General features: G+C 39.2%; 1 protein-coding gene across 2 annotated transcripts; it reads right to left on the bottom strand.

The window, feature by feature from the left end:
- SUGT1 (SGT1 homolog, MIS12 kinetochore complex assembly cochaperone) lies at nt 1-27,877 on the bottom strand. 2 transcript variants are annotated; one of them, XM_034074369.1, is made up of 13 exons: nt 27,753-27,877; nt 27,627-27,672; nt 22,940-23,030; nt 22,191-22,260; nt 21,784-21,854; nt 16,951-17,004; nt 15,167-15,183; nt 14,188-14,210; nt 13,476-13,572; nt 12,168-12,275; nt 2,636-2,726; nt 1,155-1,336; nt 1-536 (listed from the first exon to the last, which is right to left on the bottom strand). In XM_034074369.1, the coding sequence occupies exons 1-13, from the start codon at nt 27,779-27,781 to the stop codon at nt 435-437; spliced, it is 981 nt and encodes a 326-aa protein (XP_033930260.1). In that variant the 5' UTR covers nt 27,782-27,877; the 3' UTR covers nt 1-434. The 2 variants fall into 2 exon arrangements, with proteins under 2 accessions (XP_033930260.1, XP_033930259.1); XM_034074368.1 differs by having other exon boundaries at nt 14,188-14,213; nt 27,753-27,875.
- Nucleotides 27,878-27,886: the final 9 nt, after the last annotated feature.

Below are 27,886 nucleotides of genomic sequence, written 5' to 3'. Positions count from 1 at the left end.
AAAAGTTATATTTACAGTTTTATTTAGCAGAGTTAAAGAGCAAACAATTTTAACACTGTTGTTGAAAAATGTTTTCATCTGAAGTTGCCAAGATCTAATAAGCTATTGAACAGAAACACCAGGTGTAAGGCAATAATCCTGACCAGTCATTAGAGATCACCCTATCCCCAAAGAGCAGAGCCAATAAAGGTGGTAGAAAATTTAGACTGATTGGCTTGATACCAAAAATCAGACAGATGATGAAAACAGGGTTCCACTCCTGAGTATGTCTTTTAACATCTGCGGATGAAGGAGTTTCTAAAGCACGCAAAATGTAAAGACAATTCCTACTTCCAAGGGAACATTCAGTGCTTTGAATCCAAGAATGCTATGTCCATACAGTGGTCAGTACGTGATTATGGCAACACATCGATGGTAAAAGATTAAAAACAGGATTAGAACTTTTTCCATTCCATGTCATCAGGAGGATTTACTTCTACCTTCCTTTTACCAACATCAGACCAGTTGGTGCTCAGAACTGTGCCTCCAGACTCCATCTGCAATATGAGAGAAAGCTTGTTTAGTTTGCTAGAGGAATTCTAGCAATATAAAAGCCACATTTCTTACAGCAGATGAACAAATTCTGAAGAAGCATAAAAAATTTACACTTTGTGTAGCAGCAATTACACAGGAATTCTGTGCAAAGATAGAATAAAATTTGTCAAAGCAATCAGTCCATAATCTTCAGCCCAACAGTATTCTTACAGTACTGGACACAATGGGATGTTACTTCATTAACAACAGGCTTTAGAAGAGTCAAGTCACGTTCCTTCTTATAACAAATAAAATGAACTAGATGCAAACAACTAAGAGGAATTTCACGCTTTCACCTATGGCAGGTCTTCAAGCTCTGAGCCAAAAATTGTACTTCCTCTGACAACACTGACTGAAACAAAGAGACCTGTGATAAAGCTCAACCTTGGACTTAAAGAATCACATTTGTTACTGTACAACTTTGTAGCTTTCAGTGAGACTTGTTATACCAGTATCTCCAAAAGAACCACTGCCATTCATTACAGGCCCAAGGTAGCTGGAGGTTTCCTGATCCATGTAAACTTAGTGAATTGTGTCAATGTACAAAAGTTAACATGTTTCATCAAAGAATGAAGACTTACAAACGATTTGTTCATGGCACGTTTGACTTCATCTGTACCATCTGAATAAATCTGCTGGAAGAGTTTATTTAAAGCAGCATCTCCTTCTAACTTCTCATTTTTCTCCTCTTCTTTGATTTCAACTACCAGTTTGTCCCAGTTCCTCGTATAGTGAGAGGATGATGGATATAAGTGCTGAGAATCTGAAAACAGAAGTGTCACTTAACTAAGGATTTTCTCACGACTTTTAGAGCAGCAGAGAACACACAGACACATATGTGTCTGATGAATCAGAGATGATAATGGACTATAAATCTGAAAATGCAAATTGATTCCTCCTTACTGATATAAGCACTGCAGTAGCAAAAAATAAAGAAAACTAAGGCTAGAGCTTTAGTTGAGTCAAAGTCTCCTTTCAAGTGAACAATTACGTAATTCAGCTATCTGACAAAAACAAAAGCTGGACAATAGCAACACAGATGATTAAAGTCAAAACAAGGCAGGAGACACTGGTGAACAGTAAGGAAAAGAAAACCCAAAAAAAAAACAACTAGCAGTCTAGAGGCATAGGGAAATTTGATCTAAAATTAAAAAAAAGTACTGAAATTATCAAATCAGGAAATTCAAACTCTCTCAGACTGTTAATGTGCCTTGAAAAACTCCAAGAGAAATGGAATACTTAAGCAAGTAATATTTAATTGGACATGAACCTATGGAAGCAAGTCCAGAGGAGGCCACGAAGATGCTCAGAGGGCTGGAGCACCTCTCCTATGAATATAGGCTGAGAGCGCTGGGCTTGTTCAGCCTGGAGAGGAAAAAGCTCAAAGGCTCCAGGGAGACCTTAAATCAAGCTTTCCAGTACTGAAGAGGGCCTACAAGAAAGCTGGAGAGGGACTTTTTACAAGGGGGACAGGACAAGGGGGAATGGCTTTAAGCTGACAGAAGGGAGGTTTAGATTAGACATCAGGAACAAGGTCTTCATTGTGAGGGTGGTGAGGCACTAGCACAGCTTGCTCAAAAAAGTGGCAAATGCCCCATCCCTGGCAGTGTTCAAGGCCAGGCTGGACAGGCCTTTGAGCAACCTGGTCTAGTGGAAGGTGTCCTTGCCCATGGCAGAGGGGTGGAACTTGATTTTTACAATCCCTTCCAACTCAAACTATTCTATGATTTTACAGCTTAAGCAACAGTAGAGGCATAATAATGCACAGAACTGCAAAACAGTGACCAAAACAGACATCCAAGACCAAAGGAATTAATGGCAAGCATATAACCTTAGCAATCCATCAGATTAATGGAAGTTATGACTAAATTTAATACTAAAGTTTTAGTAATGACCTGCAGATCTTTTTGTCAGTTCTTGGCAGTAAAAACAAGACTACTAGAGCTTTCATTGTAAATATGAAGTTGTTTTTTAACAATATTTAACATAAAAATATTATTAGCAACAGCAAGTAACTTAATACATGCAAACCATTTAATATTTAAACTTTCAGAGAACAAACCTGGTGTAAATTGCTTTAACTTAGGAGAATCTCCCTGGCCTTCCAGTTTCTCCCATCTTACAGCCTCTGGCTTCTTCATTTTTATCTCAACCTACAAAACACAAAACAAAGAACAAATTAATCCAGATGGCAAACACTTCTGCCAAAGAGTTTCAAAGTAATTGGATCCTGTAGCAGCAAGAAAATGAATGCACTTGTTTTCAGAAACACAGTCTCCAACATGAAGCCTATTTACCTACCTTACAAGACAAAGTTAAGTAACTTCAAACCACATGTCAGCTAAGCTTTAACATGGCTGCACAGCTCCTGTGTCAGACTTTTACCCTTTTATTTACTTCTACATATTTCTTCTGCTTTCTGTTCATTTGATTCTTTTGTAAATTATGGCATCCCAAAAGTCATCAGTCCCAATGTCTCTACACTGCCAAGCACCAAGATATTATCTTTGAAGAACCCCTTTCTTGCCAGTCAGCTCTAATAATTAAATGGCACTTTAACGGACTACAAAATCCAGCTTTATCTAGGTATAATATTTATATTTCATCCACCAAAAACATTTTGTATTTTGAGGTGTGCTACACAAACCAGAGAAACACCCTGGGACTGTGCAGATCTTCCCACTCGCAAAATTCACAAGCTGTATTCATTTGGCTCAATGAACAAACACTGCTGTGGAGGAAACTGTCTAGCATTCCTTGACAAAACCGGCAATTAAAAATGGATATGGTTGCAATTATCATAGAAGAAACAGAATGAAGTATGTCATGCCCTAGTCACAACTACACATAATCCTTTTAGACAACCATACTGAAATGGTTTTTTCATCATTAACCTTATATATTTGGTTACAGGGTTATAAAATTGCAAAACAAAGCCTGGGAAACAAGGACTGTCTAATGTCACTACAAATGACATATACACTTAAGAAAGTGTCACAAAGTTCATATAATGCTACTAATTAACTAAAACCAGTGCTTGCCAAACTTCAGCAATTCCTCACTGGTGAACAGCTTAGCAGAAGCGAGTTCTTAGTTCTACCTAAAGCCACTATAACCTGGGGATCCCTGCAGACCCAAGAACAAAGGCACCACTGTACAAGCTAACCCTAGAGATCCTAACAGCAAGCTCCTCACATAGCATCATGTTGATCTGAAATCTGAACTTCATTTAATCCATTCTTCAAATCAGTCACTGGTAAGCAGCCTGAGGTACCTTACAAAATTAAGCACACGAGCTCATTTAAGTTTCAAAGCTTCCATGTTTGCAGTCATGCTGCATCTTAAGAATCAGAATATTCAATTACGGTTGCTCTTTTTTGTTTTCCCCTGAGGAAGCTACCATTTCCCTAGACAAATTTAAATACCTGTTTTTCCACCACTAAATTCTACTGCAAACAACAGAAAGTTCAAGATTTGTGGCACAAAATACCCTTCAAGGTAGGGAGAGTTTCAACAAATTTGCAAATCCAGCACCCACATGTATTTGATTTCCCACTCTCTGCTGGATTCCCAAGGTTTTTAGCAACTTTTCAAGTCACAAATTAAGCATCAGAGCCTGAGCTTTTAAAACAGTGAAAGTCGCAGGACCAAAAATAATCAAATAAAACTAAAATATTGGATTAATCTAGCTGCTCAACCTCCTGTGCCTAAAGAAGGCCAATATTCCAGAGTTCAATGCTGCGATCTGTAAGGACACAGAGAGAGGTTTCTGTTGGAACTCTGCACAAGCAGCATTCAAACTGTGCCAGTAATTGGCCTCCAGTAAAACAAAAGAAGTCAGCAAAGCTTCCACTGGACTTTCCTAATAACCCTGTGGAAAGTACAACCCTGAAGTTCCTTTTTGAACACCTACACTCATAAATCTAATGCCCCGTGATTAACTTAAGAAAAAAATATTTGTGTATCTAGATATAAGACAAACAAGTCATTCCATGACTGCCAGAACTAGTAGGGTTTTTTGTTCAATGGATTTGGATCTCATGAGTGAAACATTTCAGTTAATTAGCTACTTACAAAGGCACTAATTAGTTGCAAGTGAAACGTGAGTATTCATTTAAAACAACCTGTCTCTCCTCTTGCTTCTTATGTAACTCTTCTCAACCCGAGGTAACTGTATTATCAACTCAGTTCCATAATTAAGTTAAGGAGGCCTTAAAATTAAGGTTTCATACTCTGCTTATTAGTGCATCCCCACATGTCCTATTTAAAAACAGGAAGAGAGTAACTAGTTGATACTGAGGCTGCTCAATACTATATCTCTTCCATTTCTGTTCCGTTTGTTTATTCCTTTGCTGTCTCCTCTTACACTTCAGGATTTTCACCAGTATCTTTCAATACCTTAAATACAGACTATTTAATCCACATTGAGAATGACCTCTAATGCAATATAATGCCTGATGTGAGCTACTCCTGAACACAGACTTTCTTCTTCTCAGAATAAAACCCTCCTCAAAGAACCCTTATAAAGACCTTTGGGTATTCAGACTACTCTGCCCTCACATAAAAAGAATCAAAAAAGGAAGATCCTTACATTTGGTGCTCCAGAGATCCCCCGCTCCCTTTTTTAATCTGCTAATTCTTACACTTTCCTCTCTGTAACTGTACTATATGACAAACATCCCCAAGGAAAAAAAAAATGCTGCAAACTAATTGCCAGTGTAAGATGCAGATTTCTGAAATCTAAACCATTCCACCCCTGCCAAGCTAGAAGTATAGAGGCTGAAGAACTGAGACAGAATGTATTTACGACATAATTCAACCTCTACTCCATATACTCCATCCACTTCAACTGAAGTTACTCATTAGGCAACGTGGCAGGCAGGAGCAAAACTAAGGAAATCATTAGCTTCATACCATTATACAACCACACTTCCAAAAATATAAAGCTCTCCAATTCTGCTTGTGAAGGCACAAGTTCCGTCAACTTGAGAGCTTTATTTGATCTACGGAGAAACAACTTTGCCAGTCCCAATTACATGCACAAATGGCAATAAATGCATTCTAATGAACCTGTAAAGCAGACACTGATAGCTATCACACAGAAAAGTTCCATCTCAGTAAGGACATTTGTGTTCTATTTGACACACTGAGTACTGTCAGCTTTTTCCTCTCCTTTGAAAAAAATACAGTATTCAGGCAAGAGAAATACATCAACACTTTGCCAACTACTTTAACATTTATATTTCATAAAACATATGCCTTTGTGCCTCATGACAACTTTAGAATAAAAGACAGGAAAATTTCATTGCAAATTAAGTGGTTTGCATGCCACTTAAGGACAAGCGTAATGCCTCAGCCTCTCCTTGTAGCTCATGCTGTGTAGGCACCTGACTACCTCAGTAGCTCTCCATTAGGATTTCCTCCACTACATTAGAGTCCTTCCTGCATAGGGAAGCCCAAAAATGGACACAGGATTCCAGATGTATGAAAAGTTCCAAAGCAGAAATAACTCATTTTCTGTTATAATTTTTAAGTTCCTGGTATTCTGGGTTCAAAGTGAACAAAGCAAAAGGGAAAACAAATACAACATTTTGATAGAGTAATTAATGCACTACTTGTTTAAAATAATGACTTGAGAGAAACCTGTACCCCTCTAAGAAGAGGGTCAAATGGGGGATTCATCATGTAGAAGAAACCCCATCCACAGTGAAAGGATATAAACAAGTTTCTATTGACAGAATTTTCACAGAATCATAGAATATTTTGAGTTGGAAGGGACCTTAAAGTTCATCCACTTCCAATCCCCGCCGTGGGCAGGGACACCTTCCACTAGACCAGGTTGCTCAAAGCCCCATCCAGTCAGAAAAGTGATCAATTTTTTTTTTAAACCTATCAGAGAATTAGACAGGTCTGTTTACAGCTTAATCCAAGCACTAGGTATGAGAAAAGATGCCCAAGTTACAACCAGAAGCTATTCTAAACTATTTCATCAGGAATGTTAGAACACAAAACCCCCTGACTTTAAAATGATTGGCATAAAAAAGCATTTAAGCCAGTTTTAAGAAATATTTTCAACCTTCACTACAGATAAACACAATGCTAGTTAGCCAACATTCATTTTCTCAGTAGAAGCTTACAGTTAAAAAGCCCAAGCCTCTGATGAACTGAATTTCACTTGAAGTTACATTCTGGGACAGATACTGGCAGTTTAACTGAGAAACATTAAAAGAGAAAGAATTTCTATCTTCCTCCCTAGAAGAAGATTCTGATGCACACTGACAAGTTACAAGATTTCTTTTTCCTACCTTCTGTGTTTTGTATTTTACAGTCCATGCTAAGGGGGAGCTCACTTACCACTGGCAAATTTGTATCAAGCTCTGATCAGATGGATGAAGGAAATCAGAACTGGCAAAGCTTAAGCAGTAGTTCAGCCATTATTTTTAAGATTCATCAGACCCAACCTTTTAAATTCTGATGTTCTGCTATAACAATCACACAAAAACGAAAATCCAGGGTTTCCAATCAACTGCTTATTTACTGTACTCACTGCCTTGTCTTAGTTGCAAACTTTACATGTTTTGAATTGTTATTTTGCAATCACGTATTTTGTTACCTAAATTCAAGGGCAGGACAAAGTAGCACTATCTTCTAAAAATGTATGACCTATTCAAACTTACTTCTAAGATCATATGCACATACAGTTCTGGTACCCTAGCTATTCAAAGACCTTCTATATGTTGCTTATATTCTGAATTGCAAGATCTTTAGTCTGTTGACTTTAAACAAAATGTACAGATACAAAAATTAACTCTACAGTGTTATCACAGACAAATGATAATTAAAAAATGTATTCTGTAGTGTATATGTTTTAACGGAAGGGACTTAGCATGCACATTGCAGTTTTCTTGTCAGCTATGGAGTTGAGTATATGGAGTTTTACACTCTGATGAGTGTAAAAAGGTCAAAGTTTCCACCTCACCAGTATTACACAGCAACCACTTGTTAAAATTGTGAATTTTAGAGTAGGAGCTAAGCAATACAGGCATCCTAAAGTTCTTTGTCACTGCATCCTCAACGTAAACCATCACTATTCCAATAGCTCTTAAACCCATCTTCTCTCAAGACAGAGAAACCCCTTATGCACGGTTTTCCTTTATGCAGTGACTTATACGCTTGTTTAAAACACAGCTTTCAGAGTATTAACAAGTTTATATCTGCCCCACATCCATCTGCATTCAAAATTATTTTGAGCCAAGTATCATACTAGTCATTGGGAAAGCCAGGAATTTGCTCCTACTAGCCCTGTCTAAGAAATGCAAGAAATTTCAGAGAAGCACCCAACTCATAGCTTAAATATCAGTTTACAATTTACAGAAAATGCTTGAGAATATATATATCGGAGATGTTAATTTGCATGAAAGCCTCACAGAGGAAACAAGTACGTGAGAGCAGGGAGTCTGTATTCAAGTGTCTGCAAGCAATTTAACGAAAACACCCAAACTGAGAAAGTATCTTTCAATGTTCAGACTGCAATGGTAACAACCAACTGCAGTTAAAATAAATCTGTTCCTCTGTTTATCTATTTGTGTACATTTGCCTCTGAATAGAGACACTGATGACAGTCCAAGAGTGTGTGAAATAGTTTCACTCTTTGCCTTTACATTTACCAACAGGGATTGGTGTGCTTTTCCAGTAAGCTGCACAGACTATTTCAGAATTTGCAAGGAAAACGTTGGTTTGAGGAAAAGAAACATTCCACTGATGCACACTACTATATTCTCGGCATGAAACTGCTCTGTGTGCTTCTCAGACATCTCTATTAAGTTACAAATGCCAACTGTAAAAGAGGCTGAGGATTTCTAACACCTTCCCCATTTGCAGCACAACTCTGATCTCTAATTAAAGGGCAGTTCTGGGTAAAGAAACCACTTTTTACAGCTCTTTCACAAATGGTTCTAAATTGCTGCAAGTCATTGCTTGCAAAAAGCCGAAAACACTAAAAACTGAAAACTCATAATAATTGCCCCCAGTCTATTAGTAAGTGCAAGAGCAGAGGGGAAGAAAAAGAGAAGGCACCAGCTTAGGCTTCCTAAGCACATGCATTAAAAGCACATACTCATCCTCGCTCTCCTCTTCAGGTCTAATGAGAAGAAAACCTTGTGCATCACCTAGACCACAAGAGAAGACCCAGAGAGAGAAACTGCTTACATTACACCATTTTCCAACAGAGCATGGCAGCATATTCCTCTGGAATCCCAAATGCACTCACAGACTGAACAGAGGAGAGAAAAGAAAGCAAGGCTGATTGTGCACAAAGAACTGTTTCAGAATATTAGAAATCCTTACACTTTTTGTGCATTTCAACTTTTCTGCTGTATTTCCTGGACAGAGCGGAATCAGCTAGTTTTTTCTTAAATATGTTTAGTTATTCATTTTAAGTGTTTGTGCCTTTTTCCTTTTATGAAGGAAGCACAATGATATTACATTTTGCACACTGAGCTACAGGGTAACTGCACACAACTTCCAAAGAACAAATTTGGTCCAGCCTTTACATTTTGGCTCCCTCTTCTGGAAAGAAGTGAGAAACCAAGCATCACCACTGAAAGGTACCTTCCTCCAGTTAAATGATGAATGCTATGTGCAGCTGCAAAATCAACTCAAGGCCAAATTTGCAAGTAGTGATACCTATTAAATAGCAAATAAACTTTTTAATTAAGTAAAAAAAAAATTTGAAGTAGCTTCAAGCACGGCAGCAATACATACAGCCATTATTAAAAACGCAGACTGTATAATTCGTAAAACTGTGGACAGCTAGAGAATGTTCAACAATAGGATGCACGAAGAGATTAAGATTTTTCTCTCAAAACCGGACTTCACCCACATATTGCAATGTTCTTGAGCCAGTGTCAAGTGTTTTACCTCTTCAAGCTCACAGCTTGAAGTCAGAGTTCTGTCTGCAGCTTATGAACATAAATTTACTCATGCTCATATAGAAACCCCTCAAACACCTATCCCTGCTACCTCTGCACCATTTGCTTGTTCTGTGCTTTTCAAAACAGAGACTTTGTATCTCAAAGCTACACAGCAGGAGTTTACTGCAAGGTATAATTTCTATTTCACTGCTAGGAAAGCAACAATTCTTAAGGTTCAACTGCATTTTCTACCACTGCTAACACTGCAAGAACCAATCCCAGAGTCTGAAAGTTCTGTCTGCTCTTTGCAGTTATTTTAGAATCTGTAATTCTGCAAATACAATTACAGCTATTTTCTCCTCCTGAATTTGCATCTTTACCTTATGTCTTTGCATTTGTTATGTGATGCTGAATTTCAAGCAGTATTGAGAAATCCTTCTCCAGCTTCCCTTAGTTACCAAAACACACAGGATTGTTCTACCATCTGCCAGTTCTGCTGTTTCATCCTCTATCCATTTGTTAGTTTTATGAAGTTCATGGAAACCTGAAGTATCCACCACATAACCTGCCCATACATTTCACTGTTTCTTCATGTATTTCCTCATATAACTGGAAAAGAAAGATGCCCTTACTGCTCAGTGAAGACTACACAATGCTAAATGGCAACAGGGCTCACATATTCAAAGCAGAAACACAAAATAAAACAACGTGAACACATTGTTTTCTGATCTGAAATTATTAATCCACAGGAATAGACCTGTTCCTATCTCATGAAAACAGAACTCCTTTAGGAGCAGGTAGTAAAAAGTTCATGTAATTCAGAAGACAATTAGATGATGTCCTTCTTTTCAAGTCCTTACAAAAGAACTTCATGTAAATAGTACAACATAATTTATAAAGCGTTTGGGAAATTCTAAGTAATAAGATAATAATAAGTTTATTCCAAGTAGTAACTGTGTATTTTCCGTATCGCTCATGAGAACAAAGTACATACACAAACCTTAGGAAAAGAAATGTGAATTTCAGGTATTCAAACACTAAAGCTGCACCATCCCCTTAAAGCTCCTAATGTTTTTCAAAGTGAAACATTCTAAGCCTCTGAAGAAGCCTTTGCATAGCTAACATAAACCTGCTTTTCATTCTTTTTCTTCAGCCAGACTCCATCTGCTGGTCAGAGCCGGAATTAGCCGAAGCATCATTTAAATTGTATTCCTTCCCTATGCCTTCACAGATGTCCTTGTACTATTCTGCGGAAGTAAGAACATGCTGAAGCACTGAGTTCTGCTCTTCGAACACTTTCTGCACTCTTATCCCACTTCGTCTTAAAAATATTCTCTCACAATTATATAGAAATAGCAACATTTGAAAACACATCCAAAATCTTTACAATTCAGACCTGAACTTAACTAACACTTTGACACCACTTTAGGAACCTCAATCTAAACCAGATTCTGGACTACTAGATATTATTACAGAGATTAACCCAGGCTGGTGATGGCAGTACAGAAAGCCCAAGTCAAGTTAATTTTAACAACGCTCAGGAGCGTACAGATGCTTCACAAACACGATGGTAAACTTCAAGACAAATGAAAAGCGTAACACAATCTAGACAGGAACACAGAGCAAACAGGACTTCACAGTTACTCTCTTGACAAGGTCCATGCCTATTCTACTCAAATTTATATAAACACTAATGGACTAGCAGATTTTCTCCATACCCTGCTTTATTTCCTGTAGCATAAAAGCACACGACTCAATCACATAACCTGACCAGCTTCCTTTGCGTGAAGAGCAGAAAAACAAGACCAACTTTCTACAGCAATCCTTTCAGGTCATCTTGAAGTCCCTCTTCCCTGAAATGGTGCAAAAATCTATTATTACAGGTACCTTTCTGAGAAGAGGTAAAATGGAACATGAAAGCACAAAGGAATTTCCAAAGCTCTGCAGAACCACTGCTGAAATACAAGGAAAGAATCAAAACCACATTCCTACTGCACAGACTCAGGCTTAGCTCTATGGACAAAACGTATGCCTGTCTATGAGTTATACCAACAATATACATATATGCTATGCCAGACCACATTTCTTCTACATGTGTAGCACACAAGAAATAAAACACTGAGACAGAAGCATTCTCTCTCACACCAAGCAATAGTCAGTGTCGCCAAGCAAATGCTATTTCCAGGAACAGTGTGGAACACATTCTCTTGAAAAGCCAGGAACAGTTAACCGTATGGCTATAACATTTACCAGCAAGAAAGGGTAAAGATTTATTTCAATACTGAAATGCTCAAAGTCTGATTTCTATTTTTTAGTCACACAAAGATAACTGTGCTCCATAAGGCAATATTTGCTGCTAAAAGTTTAGCAGAAAGGTGTTCATACTCTCCTAATACCCGAATTTTAAGAGTGAAGACGTTGTTCTTACTACAGCAAGAAGTAAAAGCATCCTTAACATAACTGTCATTTGCACTTCAATAAGCACCATCATATTACTATTTCTGATATTTGCACAAGCTCGGAAAGACTCCCACTGGCTGAAAGGCACCTTGAAGAAAAAAAAAAGGACTTCTATATGAAAAGCAAGATGTTATGACTGCTGCAGAGAGACAAGACAATAGAGCAGAAACGTTTCAACATCAGAAACAGTCAAAGAAATAATTTACACTTTAAGCAGCTTACCTTTGTTGAAAGCACTTTAAATGTACTTTGCTCTGGCACTATAGAATGAAGAAGAACAAGCTTTAAGTTGTAGTCTTCACCTGATGGAAGTCTCACTGATGCATTCATCTGTTAACAGTTGAAAACACATCTCTGGTCATCGTTGAGAGCAGTTTTCCATTTTCAAGTAAAGGACTCATTTGGCACCAAGATTAAGTGATTAAATTAATGACCCTTCACTAGGGCACTTAAAGCATCAGGTGTCAGAACTGCAGACAAACGCCATTACATTACTGTGCTACTGAACAAGGTGTTTCTAAAGTATACTAGAAAATGAACAGGAGATTTTGATTTTTAACCAGCAAGTACTCAAAAAGCCTATTATCTTGTCAGCTTGATCTATATTTTTTGGGAAAAGAATTATATGGCAAAAGAAGAATCAACACATTAACAGCAGTTGCTCAGAAAAGCTGTGGCTGCCCCATCCCTGGAAGTGTTCAGGCCAGGCTGGACAGAGCTTTGAGCAACCTGGTCTAGTGGAAAGTGTCCCTGCACATGGCAGGGCGGGTGGAACTACGTGAGCTTTAAGGTCCCTTCCAACCCAAACCTTGCTGTGATTAAAATAATTTCCAACTTCCCTTCTAATACACACAAACTACGTGGCAAGTGCTCATGCAATTCTAACAATCTAAAGCAGACAGTTAACATTCAAGTACTTTGGTAGTTCATGAAGCTATCAACTTAGCTGAGAATAAGAACCTAACTCTTCCACATTCTCAGCCAAATTAAATATAAATGTCACTGGTACCACATATGGTATTACAACAGAGGTTACTGCACTTCCTTGAAATATGTACTTTGTTGCCATTAACAATGTTAGTGATGCCAAAAGCAAGAAAACCCACCAATATCCACTTTTTCTGTAATTGTCCTAAACCAATGTATTTATTTCATTCACACATATTTTTAAAATACTTAGTCCCTGTCCATTCCTACTCCAGATGCATGAATATTCAAACACTTCAAGTCCAGATCACTTCTTCCCCACTCCTGCAAAGACAGGGGCAGCTGAAAAGCAAATATTCTCTTTGCAGCATGCACACCACAGTACCGCCTGTGTGTAAATCCTACAGGCTGTGCTGTGGCAATAGATCCTGGTTCACTTGACTGGACATGAACACATACACAGCATAGCTGAGCATAAAAACAAAACTCAGAGAGAAGACCACCTGTACCACTCTCTTGATGCTACTGCAGCAGATGTTTGCTGGTTTTATTACTACAGGCCAGGGGATCTAGGGATGCAGATTAATAACCAATACAAATCACCTCTTTTTCTGAGAAGTGCACGCTGACATCATCCTTCTGTGCATTCTTGACCATTATAGTCACAATTACTTGAGATTCTGTTTGGTACCAGTCATATCTTTAAAAAAAGAAAGGGAAAAAAATAAGGGAGGAAAAGCTGACTACAGAGGGATATATGGTAGAATACTAAAAACTGGAACAGTACATTGTGTAGTTCAATGAGACAAAGAGGACATACAAAATCAGATTTCTTCCCTTTCCTCTAAAAAAGCAGCTGCAGGATTGACAAGTAGCTAAAGAACAAAGAATCTTTTTCAATTAGGAAGCATATAAAAACTAGGCCATTTTCCTACCAATTCATAATATTGTTTGCCTTCTATAACTTAAATGGCACCTTCTTAATTCAGGATCTCAAAAGTATCTCAAAAACATTACCTATACTAGGCACAGTGGGGCAGCCTCTGAATTAAGCTCAGCATGAGAATTAGAAACAGAAGCCAGAATGCTTTCACCATTCCCTGCTCTCCCAGTGAGGTGTGTGTGATCTCCTGAAAGTACGATTCACTCTGAACAAAAGCAATGACACTGAGAAACACTTCACTTAGACTGCCACATTTTTAAAGTTACTGAAAAAGAACTTCTACAGTCATTATCTTGATTCTCCGATTCCCAAGTCAAAGAAGAGTTATATTCAATTATTATAATTCTCTCAGTAAAGCTGAAGTCAACTTACTTGATCTTTGGTGGCAGAGGTTGCTGCTGTGTATTCCAGTTGAAGCATATTCCATTGGAAAGAAAGTTACATCAATGTAAGTGAAAATATGCCATGAAGTACTTTTCAAAGACACAAATCCTTTTCATCCTGATTGCTCCCCTTTTCTTGATTTATGTATGAGCATTAACTTACCGGTGAGGCTCTTCACCATTCTCCTAGCCATTCATGCCAGATTAAGAATTTAAAAGTTTCAATTTACATTAAATATGTCAGCCTTTAACTTAGAATATTGCTCAGACATTTTATAAATAGCTGTAAGTTCAGCTTTAACTCATCTTTTTTTCCTAGATAAGAAGTATACCTGAAAGACATACAGTTGCTATGCTGCGAATCTGAAAGTCATGAAGGAAATCTGAACTAGATCTGAGAATTCCAGGGTACAACTTTTCAACATAAAAATCTTTTAACTCTGAGATTGTCTTTACATATACCCACCATGCTTCCTGTACATCATCTTCCTCTGCCCTACTCTTAAAAGTAAAACTGAAGTAAATATGAAAGAGGGAGCAGAACATCCAATGCAAATTCCCATCTACAGCAGAAAAATAGTCTGCACAAACCACTTGCAAGCTACTGGAAAACACAGTTACTTTCTAGCAGTCACAAGCAAGTTAGTACTGACAACACAAGCTGGCTAATCTGTGAGTTAGGCCACAGGCTGCAAGTCAGAAAACTGAAGTTTATTTCAATGAGCACACAGTAATTGCCAGATTTGTAAGCCATGCTTCAGAGTTTTTTTCAGGGTTCAAACTTTGCAACCTTGGCCTTAATTGAAAGAGCCCATGTTCAGAAGAAAAGTTCAATCCCTCAGACTTGCATGCAACATAAAAGATTATTTTTAAAGCCTGAAAGTTTTAAGAAGCCACTGAAGCCTAAAAGGATGCTCTAGCTTAACAAAGAAACCGAAACAGTAAACATATGAAGGAAAACATCTTACCACTTCTGTCTGTGATGCTGCAGAGAGAAAAAAGTTGCACTTTCAGAAAAAGACAAACTGAACTTACAAGGCCATGCACTTATTCTAGCTGTCTGCAGTTGCTCCAGACATTGTGCATTTATTCCAGTCTCAACAGTAGAAAGAGTTAAAAACATGCCACTTCTACATCTAGTATTTTGCTTTTATGACTCTACTTTTTAATCAGACCTCAATCAGCAACTTGTGCAAAGGAATAACTAATATAAAGCATGTCCTGATTAACCAAAGGAACAAACTTTTCATTACTTTCTCTTGCTAATCAGAAACATAATCAGACCGTTTTTAATGAATGCAACATCATGGCTAACAAGTTTTATAAATCACTCCCACAAGCCTGTACTAGATTTGTCATCATCCACAGGAAAGTTCTCACCAAATCTGTCTCATGCTAGACAAACTCATTTGGGGAATGAGATGTAAACGTGGCAGAGAAATTCACACATATGACCTTAAATATACTGTAATATTTGGATCTGAGCTACCGCTCAGTATCTCTTCTTCTACATATTTTGCCATATTTACATATTAAGATTAAAGGAGTTTTAAAATAAACAAACTTTCCCCTTGCTACTTTATAAGCTAAAAATGATAAAGACAAAAAAAAGAAAACTCCTAGAACATCAGGTTGAAAGGGACCTGCAGGATCATCTGGTCCAAATTTTCTAGTCAGAAGAACATTTAAGTTATAAAGAAGAAATCAAGATTTATTGGGGTTGTTGTTTCGTGGTTTTTGGTTGGTTGGGTTGGGTTTGGTTTTTCTTTTGGAGGAGGGGTCTGGTGCATCACAGAATTAAGAAAATGGCTCAAAAACGACAAGACAGTGATGCACATTCAGGATAAAACAGGACAACTGAGTTGAACCAGACAAGACACAGCAAAAAGTAATTATATCATTAAGGAAAAATGTGTATTACAACCCTTTCCTCAAGAGGGCAAAGAAAGTTGTCACCCAAGACAACTCTTCGCAAATAGGACCATGCATGCCAATCAATTACCTAATTTCTCCAAGTAAAATTAAACCTGGCAAAAATGTATTATGAACCAGAAAGTTGTTCATTTCTATACAGCACAAAGGGGTTCTCCCTCTGTTTGGGTTTTGGTCTACAGGTTGACGTGAACTTGTTCTACGACCCCATTCACCAGTGTGTACCACAAAGAGGACAAAAAGTCACAATATCAATGACTCTAACTCGTTAAAATCCACATGCAGTTTAAGCACTGCAGATGAGTTAACTGGGGGGAGTGTTAGTCTGTACCAAGCTATGAAAGGAAACTATTCACACTGACTACAACAGATAAAACACGAGCAACAATAGCACCTAAGGCACTCTCCACATGGAATCAAGGAGTAAATGCCCCAAATTTCCACCTCCTTCCAACTTTCTTTTCTGCAACAGTTTAAAACTTATTTTGACAACGGTTTTAGAAACCAAGCTAGCACTTGCTTTATGGTTATAATTAGTTAGCAGTTGTGTATGAAAACAAGTTACAGATCATTGTGATTGTCTGAATTTAAAATGGGTATTCCCCTGTCACAGCTGATTATTACATTAAAAACGTAGTTCTTCTGAATCTGAAGTACAGAAGTGTTCAGGGTGTATATGCAGAAAAACAAGAGATAGGAAAAAATTACTTTTAAAATGTTTTGTTTTAAGAGGTAAGCTGTAAATCTTTGAAAAACATGACATGGCTTCAAAGCACAGGGTGTATCAAATCTCTCATCAAGTCAATGTGGTTTTTCTTACCGTTTAGTGTTTCTTCACATCTTTTAATCCAAACAGTAAAGGTATCATCTACATCTAGAAGAAATCAAACACAGTAACATTAAAACTCTTCAAGCACTACACATACTGCAGAGAACAATTCAACACAATTGGACACTGGAACAAATCTACCCCAAACTTGTATCAATTTAATGAAAAAGATATTTGCTCTTATCTTGTAACCTCTGTCACTCCAGTTAAGCTTTAAGTATTTTTATACAAGTCTACTATTTACCTCTGTGATTATTTAATTAACTTCAAATTAATTTGTAGGACATAAGACTTTGCCTGAACTGACCCAGCGACACTACTGCTTTCCAGTCTGCTAAACCCCTGTACAACTGTTTGGAAAGCAAGAATAGAGTTTCACACATATTTACATTATTCTTAAAATGATTTTTTTCAAACAGTCACACACTTCCTCTCCAAAGAAGAGACTCTGCTCTGAGGACAACCCAAAAACGAACAAGTTTCACAAACACCAACCATTTTCTCCTCATGGTTTCACGCACACTTTACAAACACATCTGAAGTTTCCGGGGTGTTAGAAATGCTAAGTGCCAATTCCATCCTGTGAATCAATATCACAGAAAAGTTTAGCAAGACCTTGATATTCTAGGAAGCAAGCTCCCCAGATAGAAATGAATTCGCAGGAAAAAACAGCTAAAAGGCAGCAATGTAACAACAGAGTAATCATGTTATTTCAACAAAATTCCCAGTCAGGAAAGTAAAGAAGTGGCAACATTGCTGACCAGCTACTAAAAACAGTTAAAACTTTTTTTACAGCAGAGACAATTCCTGTTGGGAGAGTTCACACAGACAATTTATTCAGCAGAGGCTGGAAGAAGCTCAACAAAAGAGCTCCCAACAGACATGCTAGTAACCAAAATGTGACTCCAATGCAGTTATGCCAAGTACTCATCCCAACCCCTCCAAATATAAAATGTACACGTATTTTTAAGTGTGCCTTAGGTCTTAAAATGAGTACCCTAATCCTCAAGCCACTTCCCTTTTCTTCTGCCATCCCCACCAGATATCTGAAAAGTTATAAACTACCTAACATCTACATAGTCTCACACCTGTTGTTATGAAAAGATAAAAATAATGCAAATAATAACATTATAATGACATTACAATACAATCAGACACTGACTGCTACAGTCTTTTCTGTATTCCTGGCAAATCCTCAGAAGAAGCTACCTATTTTCAGATGGAATTAACCAAAACTAACTATGAGAGGGTTCTGTGCAGGGATTGAAAGGCTGCCTTCAATTACCAAATGTATACTTCAGGTATTCAGATGACTGACCACAGACTGTCTTCAGAAACACATGGGGAAAGGAAGTGAGGCAAAGGATCCAAGATGTTGCAAAGTAAGTTCTGATTAGATAAGGAAAATTCCTTGCTAAAAGGCTGATGAAACACTGGAGCAGCTGCCCAAAGAGACTGTCGAATTTTCAATCTTGGACATACTTGGAAATCAACAGTAGAAGGACCTAAGCACACACATGCAAGTTCAAAGGTAGAACTGCTTTTGGCCAGGGCACAGAATTACATGAGCTCCAGAGCTTCCCCGCAATCTAAATTCATCTGCAATTTCAAAACTCAGCACCCATACCCTACAAGACTTCCAAGTTTTGCAGCGGGGAACAAAGTTTATTAATCAGAAGTGAAACTAAACTGAAGTAGGTTCAGGCATCTACACAGAGAAACTGAGTCATGTCTCCATTGATCCAGTCTTTGACTTGCAGTGGCAGGTGAGAAATTACCTTTTTAACTATGGCCTATGCAAGACTGCTTCACACACAAACTTTAAAAGAAAGGTCCATGATCTCTTCCCTGTTTTCCCAGATCCCCCTCACCAGCCACTGCCTCTTTCCCTGTATGCCAGCACATTTTATAATTTGAGGCAAAAGCTCTATTTTTTTGTGCTTCATAATCGTATTATCATCCCAAAAAAATTACAACAACTTCTATCAATAACTTTCTAGTTCAGAAAACCTAACTGGGTCTTCATCTACTGAAAATTGGCTAACTCTTAGAATACAAGAAAAGTAGCTCCATGTCTTTAGAAAAGTTGACATGTTCCACCTTTAATAAATTCATTAGGTGGTCACAGCAAAAAAAACGAACAACCAAACAAGAAAATTTGAGCATAATTGTCCTAAATGCACATAATATACTGAATTGTAACAGATTACACTGCTTCTTCAATCTCAGGGACATTAATGAACTCAAAACTCCTCATGGTTGAGCGAAAAGAATCTTGCTTCCTGATGTTATTTTATAAAATAAAGAAACACTGCACATTCAACAATTCATCACATCAAGTCCTATTTAGATATCCCTGCAGGTGGGTAATGGGAAGCTTGCTGGGGTACTGCGGGCTTGTCAGTGCTACTGATAATGAACACAGGTAGGAAGCTCATTGGTGTTCGCATTCCACATTAAGATTTCAAACAGCCCTAACATCAGCAAGGAACAGAATCATCTCCTGGTGTACTTCTGCCCCCTTGTGTGGCAAAGAAACCAGCCTTGCCAGCAAAGAATTCCTGACTACAATAATCCTCTCTGAGGCAGCAACAGCTCAAGTCTTCTCTTTTATCTTCAGCTTAGTGGTACATGGCAAATTTTCCCTCTGTTCTTTGCTCATTTTGTACTAGCTGCATTTAACTGAAGTTAACTGTTTTGCCATAAATACTCATGCCCACTATTGTTTTCATCTGGTATCCATCAAACATTTCACAGAGCTGCAAATTCTATTCTTGACATAAACTTGCCAGCAAATTAGGTAATACATGGAAAAGAAGCTACTAAAAATCTCTATTTTTGAAAAGGCCTTCGAGAGACTCCTCACCTCACAGTGTGTCACAGGATTTTGTAACGAAAATATGGGAAGCAGAGTGGAAGCTATCATTAGATGAGAGAGTAATCAGGAAGGACTGGGAAGCTTCAGGAACACTTCAGCTGGGTAAGCAGCAAAACAATAGCAAATTAAACTCAAGCAGGTAGGAGTCATGCAATTCAAGACAGGAATTCTTCTGCTGTATTTTAGGAATTCTGAATTTGCAAAGAGGATCCTGGTATGCACTGAGTTATCTGAAAAGACATCTGCAGCCTTGTGTGCTGCTGCACCTTACAATGGAAGTCAGATGTGAGGTCAAACAGAATGAAAAAGAGATGCTCTAGCTTGAGGAGATTTTGTGTACAATCTGTATTTTGAATTACTCAAACTGACCAATGAGAAAAGTGACAAAGCCTATGCACATGAAATGCCTCAAACTGACAATGGCTGCTTGGGGTGGGGCAAGAATATGAAAAAATACAGATTAATCAATTAAATTCAGGAGTAATGAGTTTGCAGATGTACGAAAAGTCCCCTATCAAGTAAGGAAAGCTACAGAAATCACTGGAAGGAATCACTTCCTTTCACAGGAAGATACTAAACAGAGAACTTGGCTAGACTGCAAAGACACACCTGTCTTTCTGGTATACAAACTAGTGGAGACTCCCTGCTTACCCAAACTGCCATGACTTAGAGAAAGTACATTAGGGAATTTCTTACATTTTAACTCCTGCTCCAGAGCAGCCTAAGCTGACAACTAACGCTTGCTGCCATTTCACCACATCCCCCTGTCACCAGCATTACCACTGCCCCAACACTGCTTTGCTGCTTCCCTTCTGCTGGCTTCAGCACTCAGACCCTTCACTAAACCATTTCAACACATTAACCCATTCCCACATTAGAAGTATTTTAATACCTTAAAAATAGTAGCTTTCTGCAGACTTAATGCATTGAAAGAAGAGGCTAAGCAATTACAAGAGTAGGAGGGAACATAATGACTTGGCAACAAGCACAAATTAGCTTACACTCCCATGAAACTCATTTTAGACGAGAGGATCAGATCGCTTATTTCTGCTAAACCTTCAAGTCCCAGCCATTGTTACAAAAAAGACAACATACCAGAAAGGCCTGAGATCATGATAACACTTATCAGGCTAGTGCACTTTGCTCTGTGTAACCCTTCAACGTGCTTTTCTTACCATTTCCTTATGCTGTTGAGAACAAAAGGAAAGGAATGAGAAGAGGGTTTTACTTAAAATGGGGGACAGGAGGGAAGAGAAAGGAGTCACATCACCTTGCAACTGTGTTTTGGTTTATGCTTCCCTGTGTCTTCTACCAGGCTTTCTGTACTAAACTACTCCTTTCCTGCTTCTAGAATAAAGTCAGGTTTTTAAAAAGCTCTATTTCTCCCAAAACTATAAAGTGCTCAAGTCCAGCTGGTAAGCCAACACTCCAAAAAAAATAAAACCAGATATAATAAATATGCTTCTGTAATTAACTGATACACAACGTGAGGTAAAAATCCATTCTGTCAATCTGAATACCCACCAAATTGCATGTTCTAAAGACTGGTCTATCAAATGGTTTAAGAAGAAAGAAATTTCAGCTATGTATAGGGAGCCTGCTCTGTTCAGAAAGTTTCCCATGGCACTTAGTGCCACACCACTGCATTGCCACCATTCGTTTGCAAGACCTCCAGGAAGCAGGAAAACACTCCCCATTTTATAGAAAACAAACTAAAACTCACAAACCCAACTAAGAGCTTTGATACACATTTTAAGCAGTTTTACACTGCTTTGCAGTGATCTGTCAGCCTTCCCAAATGCCAGACACCTGAAGTCAGGCACCTGATTCATTATCCTTTAAAAAATAATAATAGTTAAAAAATCACCCTGGGTCTTCACTTTCAGCTAATACATCGTTCTCATCAGCAAAGAAATACTGTGCACATAAGACATTTTAATACTTACTGTCCAACCTCTGTCCCTCTCTGAAGGACTCTAAAGCAGATGCATAGTTTTTGGTATGATAGTCACCTAACCTGCCATGAACAAATTAAAACACAGATGATTACTTTTCAGTCAATTCCACATTCTGAAGGTCACAACATCCTTAGTTCACACACTATATTGCTTAAAACTCACATGTAAGGGCTTAAACCACCCAAAAGCTGTGTTTTTAAAATGTCTAGGATGTTAAGACAATCACCCTAAACTAAAGTGCTTCTTATAACAAAAGCTTTATTATGAATCGGTTACAAGTAGTACAGCATTAAATTTATTCATTCATTGTGCTGCAAAAAGCTTGTACAGAGGCACAATCGAAATACTATTGTCCTACAGAACATCACAATATTCACAAAGCATATGATACATACCCTTTTCTAAGGAGTGCTACAGCATTTTTGGGGTTGAGTTCTAGGGACTTCTTTGCATCTGCAACTGCATCTGTTGGAAGTCAGTTTAATAACATAATAACGTTACAAAAAGCAGCGAACTGTGAGTCCTTTAGTAATGAAAATGTTTTAAGGTGTACTATGTTAGCTTTTTTAGCTTGCACACAAATCACAGTGTCTAATCTAGTCACAACTGCTATGGATAAACCCTTTATTCAGCTGCAGAGCTCTACGTTAAGATGCAGCATGACTTAAATTTAGTCAAAACCTCTACTTAAATCTGAAGTGTGAATCTGTTTGGTTTTTACTGGAAAGAAAAAAAAATAAACCAAATCTTCAGTTATTCAGTTAATCTTTTCCCAGGCATTATTCACTTATCACATTCACACCATGATACAATTCAGTCTCTACCAAAAACATAAGGATGAAAGATGCTTACAACACAAAGCTTAAAACCTGCCTAAGAAGCCTTCTTAAAAAGATGCTACCAACAAAATACTAGGCTAAAATCAAATGGGAAGCTGGAACTGCAGAGTAATCAATTCACTGGAAGTGTTACAGAAGCAAAGGAGCCAAAGACAAAGATAAAACTACACACTAACTGTAAAAGCAGTATATTACATTACAGAAAACACTTTCACTTATTTGGCTTCAGATTGAAGATGTCTTCTGTAAAGAAAGTGTTATAATACACTTGAAAGAGGATTCTCAGTGGTGTCTGAAGATGTTACCAGCATAGTTCTGTAGGAGAATATGAGCATAAGCTCGCTGACAATAATATTCGGCATCATCTGGATTCTTTTCCAGAGCTGTTGTCAGTTCCTGTAAAAACACATAAAACCCCCATGAAATAGCACCCTGGAAGTCCGCATAAAAACACAGTTCCAAACTCTGTCAACTAAGAGACATTTCAGAAGAAAATATCCTAACTGGCATGACTGTTTACCTGTTTCACAGTTCTCACCCGCAAAGCTTACTCATCAGAGCGTGAAGTACAAGGAACCTGCCAGTTATAACAAACTCAAGGAGCCTGTTTCTTACTGAGAAGGAAACAGGACTTTCAAATGCCTTAAACACGAATTCTGGCGCACAGGTGATCCTCAATATTCCAAAGATCTTCCTACAGTTCTCAGCATACTTGTACACAGGTCTGCTGGATCTGAGGAAGCCCAATGTTAGGAATTTGGCAGTCAACCTGCAGTATGCCAAAACACTCATGTGGGGAAAACATCCTCAAAGCATTGTAACATGCGATGAAAAACCACACTACACGATACTATTGAGCATAAGAGATTGTTCTGATTTATGATGAACACAAAAGCAAAAAAACAAAAGCCTAATAGGGCACAGGGCTAACAGGAAATATTGTTGCACAATGGAAATAAGCATAAGGTAGTCCTTGTTAGGGAAATCACTGGGTACACAGACCAAAATAATTGTGTTATAAAACTTATGACTTTTGCACAACAGAATAAAATCACAGTGATACGATGCACACACCTGGAAAGAGCATCTCCAATTCTCCCCTTATTAGTGAAAGAACTTCTCTTTGCTAGAAGACAGGAAGTCTTCCAAAGCCACCACAGTACATAGCTACAACACAGTAACTGTTTGCTAAGTTGACTTCTTCTCAGACTTCTAGCCAGAATCTAGCAAGTATGAATGTAGCTAAAATACAGGCTTTAAACCTGCAAAAATGTTAGTACAGCACAGTTGCAGAAACTGTCCCACCAAGCCAGAGAAAAAAGAAGAGCAGAAGGCCTTTTTAAATGGTATCAGTGTCTTGTTCTATTTCATCATGTCACATACAATGTTTATGTTAAGTAGGAGTTAAACTGTCCAGAAGAGCTTCTTTCAGCAGTAGCACAAGTTCTTACCAGTTTAAGATACACAAATCTACCTCTAGGTACAGCATTTAAGTCTGGTCTTCTATGCTTATATAGCTGGTGGATCTCTGAAGAAAGTGGCAGGCAGCACACAACTGTAACTTGACCCAATTGTACCAACGCCCCCCTAAGATTTAAAGGCAAAAGCAGTCTTCATTCTGGAAATATTCATGGCCATAAGCGTTCCATAGGGGAGAGATACAAGGTAACATGCTTATTAAAATGGGTTCATGCTGTGCTGAGAGATGAAGTACAGCTTTTGATCTTCTAAAACCAAGTGGGGTCCAACTCTGACAATGAACTTTACAGGCACTTCACAAGCAGAGTTACTTCTGTGCCAGGTCATCTCTTGCTTCAAATATTATTCCCTGTGGTTTACACTGATGACAGAAGTACTGATTAGAACCAGCAGACACAACTATACCACCAGCCCTCATCCCAGGAAAGCAAAGCAAAGCAAACCAAACCAAACCCAAGCATTTTCAACAGTGTGAAACTCAGCTCTCTGTTGTTTGGGTTTGAGTTTTTTGACCAGTATATCAGCATATCTAATTCAGACACACACACGCACTGAAGTTACTCCTCACACAGCTATTTGAGAAGCCAGCCAATACTCAAGTAACACCAGCAACTCCAGATTATGTACATTAGCAACAATTACTTAGAAAAAGCTTATACCTCATCCTCACATTCAAGTGTTTTCTACATATTTTGACTCTAAAGGCTCTTACCATGCAACCAAGTTGCAAATCTATTTCTAAATACGCTGGGAAATTCCATGTCGCTTCATGCTAACGGTAAATTTGTATGAATTAAAACATGCTTTTGGTCTCCCCACAGTAACTTATCTTTTCAACATAAAATAAGTCATTGAAAAGTTCACAACTTTATCAGACAGCATTTAAAGATAGATGAGGGTTGTGACCAGTGTCACAGTCCAGTTGTAGACCTGCAACTAGTGGTGTCCCCCAAGCATCAGTACTGGGTCCAGTATTAACGAATTCATGAATGACATGGTTGAAGGGATGGAGGGTACCCTCAGCAAGTTTGTCAATGATACAAAACTGGGAGGAGTGGCCGGTACCCCAGAATGCTGTGCTGCCACCCAGAAGGATCTAGAGAGGCTGAAGAGATGGGCAGAGGAACCTTTTGAAATTCAACACAGGCAAGTATGGGGTTTAGCACATTGGGAGAAATAGCCCCATGCACCAGTACAAGCTGGGGGCTGACCTGCTGTAAGGCAGCTCTGCAGAGAAAGGCCTGGGGTCCTGGTGGACACCAACTGTCCATGAGCCAGCCATGTGCCCTTGTGGCCAAGAAGGCCAATGGTATCCTGGGCTGTGTTAAAAAGTGCTGCCAGCAGGTTGAGGGAGGTAGTACTCCGTCTCCACTCAGCCCTTGTGGGGCCTTATCTGGAGTGTTCTGTCCAGTTCTGGGCTCCCCAGTAAAAGAGAAAGACTGAGCTCCTTGAGCAAGTCCAGTGAAGGGCTACTAGAATAATTAAGGGACTTGAGCATGTCTCCTATAAGGAAGGGCTGTGGGAGCTGGGCTTATCCAGACCAGAGAATAGAGGGCTCACAGAGGGTGGAAGAGAGTTGTCTGATCAATGCATATAGATAATCTGAAGAGAAGGTGTCAAGAGAATGCAGCCAGACTTCTCTTTGTGGTGTCAGGTGATAGCACAAAAGGCAATGGATATAAACTCAAAAACTGGAAGTTCCACCTAAACATGAGAAATTACTGTGAGGGTGACTAAGTGTTGGAACAGGCTGCCCAGAGAGGTTGTGGAGTCTCCTTCCCTGGAGATACTCAGAAGCCATCTGGACACTCCTGAGATGTATGTTCTGGGTGACCCTGCTTGAGAAGCAGAGGTTGGACTAGATGACCCCCAGTAGTCCCTTCCCACCTCAACCACCCTGTGATTCTGGATCAGATGCAGCTGCAGAAAGCCAAAGCATGCACCCATCAGTTACAAGGAATAAAAAGTCCAGAGGACACAGTGCAGAAATGCCATGCCAAGCGGGCATAGGTCTAGTCAGATCTGGAAGCATTACACAGACCCATTTATATGGTATTGTGTCCCATATTAGAAATATTAAGTACATGAGCTAGAAGACCACACCTAAGATCATGCAAACGTGGTACACTACCTGTAGATCAAAGCTTCCAAGTCAGCTAAACTCTACTCTGAACTATGGGACTCAGAGGTTCAGAGACTGTCAACAAGTCTGGCTACCCAACTCAGTACTTTAAAAAAAAGGCTACACACATGACACCAGTATTATTGTATCAGATATTCAATAATGCTTGTACAGTGTGTTATTGTTCTGAAGTGCTGAATGTACAATGACCTGAAATATACATGAGAAAAGCAAAGCCACTATGAAAATGCAAAAAAAAAAAAAAACCACCAAACCCAAATGCATATTTTAATAGTATTCGTTAATACTTCCAAAAGCCTTTTGATGCTGGAGATTTTTGTGCTTGGAGGTGAGTTTTCCCCCTCTACAATGAGAAAGTTACTTTTTTCTAGACCTTAAATTAGTTTTACTGTACCAAATATATTCACTTATTCCAAATCGCTTTTTAGATGCCATTTCTCTTCTGAAAGACTTTCATAAGCTACAGTCCAAATCCTAAAAGAATTGTAAGATTTAGCTTCACCATTTTCTTTATGGGAATGATAATTCAGTATCATCTTATGCTTCTGCCATCTACTCCATCCATGCAGAACTATTTGTATCCTTGCCCCTTTCCAAGTATGTTAAATAGAAACACTTATCCACCCTTCACTTCTGTCTTCTCTGTTTTAGTTAAAAATAACCTTTGGAAGCACATTAATACATGGCAGCAGGTACAAGCATAGGATGATAGGACAGTCCAGGTTGGAAGTGGCCCTGGAAGATCATCCTGTCCAAGCCTTCATGGGAGAGTGACATCATCTAGCACCCCATCCAGTCGTGCCTTGAAACTCCCCAGTGATGTCGGCTCCATCACATCCATGGGGAGGTTGTTCCAGTGAAGGACCATTCTTACTGTATAAGTTTATTTTTTATGTTGAGATAAAATAAAACACAGTTCCGGCCCCCACAAAACACAGGAAGTGGAAAAAAATAGATCAGGGCAGAATAAAGATCTAATCATGCCTGAATAAATGTCTCTAAAAAGACTGGAACTTTTTCAACCACAAATCGCAAATTAATTATCTGAACCAAAGTTGGTTCGTCTGTGCGGGGTTTTCCCTCTCTGCAGCGCAAGTAGCACCAGTGCTCTGTCAGAACTGCGCTGAACCCCTCCGAGGCCAGTCCTCACACATGAGGAGTTCCAGGGAAGGTTCTGCGAGTGCCCCGCTCGCACCAATGGACCCAACCGCACGACGCTTCAGGGCTCTCCTCGCCCCGGGCACGCTGCAAGCCCCGGCTGCCTCCAGGCCCACAGCACCGACGGCTCGGCAACCCTCAACCACCCGAGGCCTGTGCCTTGTGTCCCCCCACAGCGCTTCCGAGCCGCAGCCGGCCCACACGGCCCTCACCTGCGCCGCGGCCCCCGGGTCCCGGTCGATGTCCCCGTCCGAGAACCTGCCGAGGAAACACAACGACGTAAGACGGCGGGCGGGAGGGCCGCGGGGAGGTGAGGCCGGGCCAGGTGATGGGCTCACCGAGGAAGAGCCGCTGCCGCAGCCGCCATGCCGCCCGCCGCCCCCGGGAAACTTCTGGAGCCGCTGAGGCGCCGCGCACCGAGCCCCAAGGCCGCAGCTGCGCAGGGCCTGCCGGGATGCAGAGAGACGAGGCG

The sequence above is a fragment of the Melopsittacus undulatus genome, chromosome 2, assembly GCF_012275295.1.
Source record: "Melopsittacus undulatus isolate bMelUnd1 chromosome 2, bMelUnd1.mat.Z, whole genome shotgun sequence".
NCBI lineage: Eukaryota > Metazoa > Chordata > Aves > Psittaciformes > Psittaculidae > Melopsittacus > Melopsittacus undulatus.
This window is presented reverse-complemented; position numbering and strand designations above follow the sequence as displayed.